The sequence below is a fragment of the Limulus polyphemus genome, unplaced genomic scaffold (assembly GCF_000517525.1).
Source record: "Limulus polyphemus unplaced genomic scaffold, Limulus_polyphemus-2.1.2 Scaffold2548, whole genome shotgun sequence".
NCBI classification, from domain to species: Eukaryota; Metazoa; Arthropoda; class Merostomata; order Xiphosura; family Limulidae; genus Limulus; species Limulus polyphemus.
This window is the reverse complement of record NW_013668158.1, coordinates 1-7566: the sequence shown is the minus strand read 5'-3', so window position 1 is coordinate 7566 and position 7566 is coordinate 1. Positions and strand designations below refer to the sequence as shown.

The 7566-nt window shown below is 34.0% G+C and overlaps 1 protein-coding gene across 2 annotated transcripts in view; it reads left to right on the top strand.

Moving 5' to 3' along the window:
- Positions 1–7548, top strand: part of LOC106467263 (zinc finger protein rotund-like) — a 155978-nt gene extending 148430 nt beyond the window's left edge. Inside the window, exons 7-8 of one of the 2 annotated variants that reach the window (XM_013927591.2) lie at positions 438–605; positions 1876–7548. In XM_013927591.2, coding sequence (XP_013783045.1) covers positions 438–605; positions 1876–2180 — 473 coding nt within the window. In that variant the 3' untranslated portion in view covers positions 2181–7548. Of the gene's footprint in view, positions 1–416; positions 606–1875 lie in introns of both variants that reach the window. The other variant, XM_022395401.1, reaches the window with a different exon arrangement.
- The last annotated feature ends 18 nt before the right edge of the window (positions 7549–7566 follow it).

Sequence of the window (7566 nt, the reverse complement as noted above, 5' to 3'; positions counted from 1 at the left end):
CTACACACACATTACATTAATCTTCCCGTGTCACGTTTTCCCCCTCTTATATATACCCGACTACCCTATATCTAGTAAATACTAGAGCATTTGCCAAAGTACAGGATAGTTCTAGAAACGTGGCGTCACTGTAGTCATGTGACTCGCTGATGCAACAATATCAATCAATCGGTGTGTTTTCATCAAGTATTTGGATCTGTGTTAGCTATCACACTTACTCAATTATACATTAATCCTTGTATTTTTTAGAGGTTTAAACCTTGTATAATGCATGCCAACAATAATTTAGAACAGTGTACAAGTCCGATTGATGGTTAAATAAATCTAACATCAACTGAAACGTCATTTAACTTCAAAAATAATTATATATGTTTTTAATTATAATGTTGAAGCTGTGTGTATCTAATAAGAGGCAGATCTCTCTTCATTTCCTCCAGACAAGCGTCGAACAACAAACCATCACTGTCCTCTATGTGGGAAAAGTTATGTCAATGAAGGGTCTCTTCGGAAGCACATATCCAGCCATCCAGAATCAGCATCTGCCAACTCAACACTACGTGTTTGGCCCTGCTCTGTGTGTCAAAGTGTCTTTACACAAGAGAATGGTTAGTACACTTACTCAGGAAAAAAACAAAATTCAAGTAATAAATGGGAGCCTCTGTCTAAAGTTGAGAAATAAGCTCTTTAAAAATTCTATTAAGTAAGAACAAAACATTCAAAATATTTTTGGTTCATTAAATACACTTGCCTGACTTGTATTTTCCTATTTCCTTAAACTTAATTTTTTGGCTTTTATTGTACAAACTGTTAACATGTGTTTCCTTCAAAAGGCCACAGAGAATATCTATGTTAGCAATTGTTTTAGTCCTAATCTAGTCAAGTGTTTGAATTTTAACTATAGAATTCTAGAATTTAATGCTACATGGGATAGAATATTCTGTAAGAAAATGATGTATTGTGAACGTACAAACGGAGGATTGCCCTGTTATCGGTGGAAGAAGAATAACACGTGCTTCTATTTAACGATAAACTCTGTCACCATTAGAATTGCCATATACAAAACTCAAGGTAACATTGGTTCTTTTGAACAAAACCAGCATCATAAAGCATTCAAGTTAAAGCCTACTTGGGTATGGTTACACTTGAAACCACATCTTTGTCCAATTATGTGGTTGTAAACCGAACTGAACATTAGTTTTCATATTTCTTTTACACACTACATAGTATACATTCAGTATTAACATATTTTTTACATTAGTATATTACAATTAAGAGATACAGTTTCAATTACACTATATATTCCTGCACTATTTTAATGACTAGGTCAACGTTACCTACTACTAACTTGTTCTAATGCTAGTGGCATACTACATGATTATTTTAGTATTGTTGTTTTAACAGGGACATTACATCAAATCATCAGGCTTTCCAGACCAAAAAATAATCTTACTCGAGGTAAATTGCTATTTAGGTAACAGTTTAAGGGTATTTAGGGCTAACATTTGGTTCAACATGGTGAATGACACCCAAACAAGAAAGATATTCTGAAATAAAGTGCTTGTTATTACTAAAATACACATCCAGATCATAGGTCCTGATAAAACCAGGTTCGTTACAATCTATCCGGAGATGTAGAGGCTTATCGTGATGTCCTAACCTTACATCTGGAGTTTTTCCTGAAATTGTAATATAAACATCATCGGTATTATCTGAACGATTTATTATTCAGTCCACATCTGGACATTACTTCACCAGTTATTTATACCAGATCAAGTTTTTTTTTCATTTTAGGGTTACTGGAGATACTACATCATTGTCATGCTTTAACTAAGAAGTTGCTTCCTAGACTTCAGTAGTGTTTACGTTGTTTTCTAGGCCTTCTCCATCACATGGAACAAATGAGGATGGATCCCAAGCATCAATTTGCTGCTCAGTACGTGTTAAGTCGAGCAGCTGCCGAGAGGCGAGAAAAGGAAGCTGGAACCACCGAGAGCGGCAGCACTCCAACCACCATTGAAGGAATTCCTCTTCTTCCTCCAAACAATAATGGTAACCATAGAAACATGGGAACAGTGCCCCCTACTGACTGCTCTGGCCCTACCCACTCTTCTTTGTCGCCTAGGTCACTTGTATCAAACCTGGGGTTAAGTGGACTGAACACTCGACAACATTCACAGTAACTTTAGGCTATTAGCTTTTAATGTACTTAGGTTTGTATAGCCAGTGATTTTCTCTTTCTGCTTACATGTTTCTTTAGCGACCAGTAGTGTTGTTAACTGTGATAGTGACGATGTGCAGATATAGTAAAAATACGTTTTAGTGTATTAGCTTTATTATTTTAACTTAAGCCTCACAGAAGGCACTGTGTAAGTTACGGTATAGTGTGTAGTTTGTGTTGAAAGTGCTGTAATGAGCTAACCACATTGGCACTCTAAAAGAAAAAAGAAAGTTGATATTATCAGTGTTACCTCCTTGTACTTTATATTGTATATTATCTATCTATATATATATATATATATATATACACACATGTTCTATGTAACATATACACTTTCAGGAGCCTCAAAATCATGACAATGTTTGACAAAGCTCCTTTTTTGACCCATTTAGTGTGCAAGACCACTGATACTCATTAATGTAGTTTCTCAGTCCAGTTGTATATGTGTGTATGGACTAACATTCTGAAGAATATTAATACTTCAGTGGATTCATACAGTTTTATTGTCACAAACATGAAGATACGCTGGAAAGGCTAAGACAGTTATTAATTCAAATAGCTCTTATAAATCATTTCCTAATTAAATATGATTCTAAAGCTCTTTTCATGATAAGAACTTATCACACAGTTACCCACAAACCAGTGAACAAAGTTGACACATTGTCCAGTTCATAAACACTGTTCATTAATGAAAGTTCACTGTTGAAGCTTAACAGTAATTATTTGTCTATCTACTTGATGAACATCCCAACAATGAAGAATAATAAGAAAGTATACTAACCCTCAGCAGGTGTGGCTTAAGTGTCAGATAGGCCTGGGGATAAATTTTTCTACTGGGCCTATTATAATCGCAAGTAAAGTTCATAATGAGCCCTTTTTTTTTTAGCCCGGGCCTGGGGTTATAACCCCTGCTTTAATCCACCCCTGACCCTAGGTATGAATGAACACAACAAAACATGAAAGTAACCAGGAATAAATTAAAACTACACAATAAGAGGAAAACAAACAATTAAAGACATGGGAAACATATATAACAAATTTCCTTAGTTAGCCTCAGAAAAAACAAACAAAACAAAAACAGTCTTGGTGCTCAGGGGCAGGACATCGTACTATCCATACGTAACTCTTACTTTTTGGGTAATATTCTTCATTAATTATTACCAAAACATTACAATCAGTTCTTAAGTCGTAATATTTGCTTGTTACAAAGGTAACACTGCAGTTATCCAAATCAGGCCATTGGTATGAACTTATGAATGTTGAAACCTTTACAGTACTCTATCAGAGAGTTCTTTTTGTGCACAGTCTACATGATAACTGCATAGTCTTTGCTGTGATTTCTTTATTGCAACTTCTATTGCCTAAATATTGTGAAGTTAGATAATTGTGTAATGTGGTAAGTGCAGAAGACAAGTTACATTGGTTGTGTGTAAATAAAAAGCTACGGCTTTGCAGAAATATATTTCAAATGATGTTAAAGAACAGTCCATGCTTTGGATGCAACACCTCGGAATTTTTCTACTGTACATTTTAGCTCAAAGCTAATGATAATTTATATTTTTCACGGTGTACTGTAGTTAGTGATAATGCATAGAAAATGGTATTGTTATAAACAGCAATTTTCACGAGTAGATTTAAATAAAAGTAAAAACATAAGCTAGAAGCTGAAAACGTCGGACTCAAGTGGAATGAGTATAAATAACCGAAAAAAAGATACGTTTCAATTGTTGAACAGGTATTTGCAGTATAGAAAATTATAATTGTTGTATTTTCTTACTTCAATATTTTCTGCTTGTTTCCGAGCTGAAAAAACTGTACATAAACAAAGATACGGCATTTAACATTGGTGAAAAATGTCCCCAAAAAAAGTATGTTTCCTGCCATGTTTTGATGAGTGAAAAAAAAAGTCTTAAATAACACATGGCAAGGAAAGAAATAATCTGTTGTTTTTTTATCTCAAATTTCATTAGACATTTTTCTAAAAAAACATTTGTGTAATCATCACTTATTCCTTAAACATGATCTTGTGTTTTCAATACAATTCTTCTTTGTGATAAACACCGGTCAGCAAGTTGCATTTCTGTTCCTTTCTATTTATTTTCTCTCATTTTTGTATTTATTTTTTTCATGTTTCTCCAACTTAACATTTTCTTTGTTCTGATGTTTACTCCTTTTCCTCATATTCTCCCTACTTACTATTCGTTTGCGGTAAACAAGGAATTTGCAGTCTTTTTTTTTGCACACCATTCTTCAAGTAAATGTGACATGTCTTCTCTCCTAGTTCCTGTAATCACAACAAATTTGACCCTCTTTCTCACTTAACTGTTGTACTTTAATACTTTTTACCAGTCAAAAAATAATTTGGTGGAAAAAAAAAAGAGAGAAAGTAAATGTCCTCTTGTTATATTTTACTGTTCTTTTTTGATGGAGGTCATTTAAGCGGAACCTTTACCATGTCTTCTGTCATTTTATTGTTGTAATTCACCATTTTCCAAGGTCTTCATAAGGTTTTTTATTTGATGAAACCTTGGGTGTTGTACATCTTCTCTCACCTTTATTGTTATACTTAACCATTCTTTCAGAAGTTCTGATAAAGTCTGATGAAACCTCGGGTGTTGTACATCTTCTCCCACCTTTATTGTTGTACTTAACCATTCTTTCAGAAGTTCTGATAAAGTCTGATGAAACCTCGGGTGTTGTACATCTTCTCCCACCTTTATTGTTGTACTTAACCATTCTTTCAGAAGTTCTGATAAAGTCTGATGAAACCTTGAACTTTTCTTTTTTTATATTTGATCTGTATTTTCAACGTTCAGTCATTTAAAGTTTAATTAAGTACTACTTTTTTCTCTCTGTCTCAGATTTTGATTTATTTTTGTACTTAAATATATGGAAATACTTTTAGTATGACTCAACTCTGATCCTCGACTTCACAAATACACATACCACTGATCATCGACTTCACAAATACACATACCATCGATAATTAATTTGCAAGTTATGTCTTCCAGTCCCAAACATAAAACTGACTCTCAGTTGTTGTTTTTTTTTAGAATAACTAGATTCTTATAACTTACCATAGTTAGTAAGTAAACCTGATTTGGAATCATTATTTCAATAGATCCACATGCATGTGTCTTTTTCAAGATTACTTGTTCAACATTATAATTGAAAAAAATATTAGATGCAATAAATTCTATTTGGATAAATTAACCTTAACCTTTTCTTCCTATGAAATGTAATATTCCCCTTTACAGTGTAGTAAATTTGCTTCTTAATACATATCGTGTTGTGTGGATTTAGTGTGCCCTTTACATATGTTTGATTTTAGGGATTGTTTATACATTTTTGTTTTTTAAATCCAGGTTTTGGATGGATCTCGTTTATAGAATATTAAAGTCCCTAAATAAAAATCTTTAACAATCCTGGTGAAGAATTAACTGCACTAAGTTTGACGCTCTAGTAGTTTAGTTGTCAGAGCAGATTTTTCCAGATTTCTATAAGCCTAGTAAAGAGCCATAAAGATGTATTTCATTTCTGGAAACCTTGATAAAGTCAATCTATTTAAAATTTTACTATATATTTACTAACTTCACATAGGTCTGTCATGTAATAGCTTTAATCTACTTGTAAAGAATGTAGTTGTTACAATGATTCATTGGGACTAGAGAGAGAGAGAAAACTAGTAAATGTTAACATACATTCAAGTATCCTTTATTCAATATTTTATTTATCCCTTTTTGTCAAGGGACAAATCAGTTTTTCTAATAATTTCTGTTCACCATGTCACACACACACACACACTCCAAAACAGTTTGCCATCCCACAATTCAGTTTGTCTTTATTCAACCCTGTTCAACACCTGAAATTTGTTTGTCTTTATTCAACCCTGTTCACCACCTGACATTTGTTTGTCTTTATTCAACCCTGTTCACCACCTGACATTTGTTTGTCTTTATTCAACCCTGTTCACCACCTGACATTTGTTTGTCTTTATTCAACCCTGTTCACCACCTGACATTTGTTTGTCTTTATTAAACCCTGTTCACCACCTGACATTTGTTTGTCTTTATTCAACCCTGTTCACCACCTGACATTTGTTTGTCTTTACTCATCCTACTCACCAAGTGATGCCTGTTTATCTTTACTCATCCTACTCACCAAGTGATACCTAAGTTTGTCTTTACTCCCCCCATATGATACCTAAGTTTGTCTTCACTTATCCATTATTGTCATGTGACACTCCACAGTATGCTTTTTCTTACTTTGAAAATTTTTTCTCAGTTTCTTTCAATTGTATAATTTGTAGCTACCCTGTCTCTTTTAATTCTTTATTTAAGAATCATGAAATATGTTTGGTCTCTACATTAAATGCAATGAGAAAAAAGTTCCTTCTCTTTATGATCTGGTCCCACCCCCCAATGGCTCAGCTGTAAATCTTAGGGCGTATAATACTAAAATTCAAGTTTTGATACCCACTGACTGCCCATTGTGTAGCTTTCTGCTTTAACAACAAGCAAACAGATCTTTCTGATCTACAACCTTTAAACAGAATTTAACAAGCAATCCCTGACTCGAACATAAAACATACGACTATTTTGATAGGGCTCGAACATAAAACATATGACTATTTTGATAGGGGATAGGGTATTTCATCAGATCAGGAAGACACAGGGCTGTGTAGGGCACAATTTAATGGTGATTTTGTTATGTTGTTTTCTTTGATTGGAGTAGTCTTTATAATATTTTTCCAACTTACCGAGGCAGACCACCCACTTGCTATGGTCTTGTTATCTAAATATTTTCTGTCTTTCCTCTTACACTATTCTTGCACTTCTTTCAGAAAGTCTGTTCCTTACTTGATCCTCAATCTTTTTCCTCCTTTTCATCACTGAGATTTGCACTCCACTGCATCATCTTACTATCTTCCTTGTTTGAAGGAAAGCCATCGTCTGTATCCAAAATTTTGTCACTACGGTATTTAGATGTACTTTTCTTTGAGTGCTTGACAGCACCTTCTCCACAAATGCATCTCTGACCTTTCTTAAGACTGACTCTTTGAGCAACTGGTGTGCCATCATGATCACATTTACATCTGCTACACCTGCAGTCCCTCACACATTTTGCTACTTTATATCTGCAGGTTAGATTTGAATCTTACCACGTTTCCATCTTTACACGAACAAACACTCAGAAATTTTGTCTCAGCAGTTCCTCACAGGCTTCACAAAAAGTTCTGGAATAGCGAGTGTTCCATAGATAATGTACTACAGCAATACCATGACCATTGTCTGAATTAGGGTTAAAAAAAAAAAAAATACACCAACTCTATAGAACAAAAGACCAAT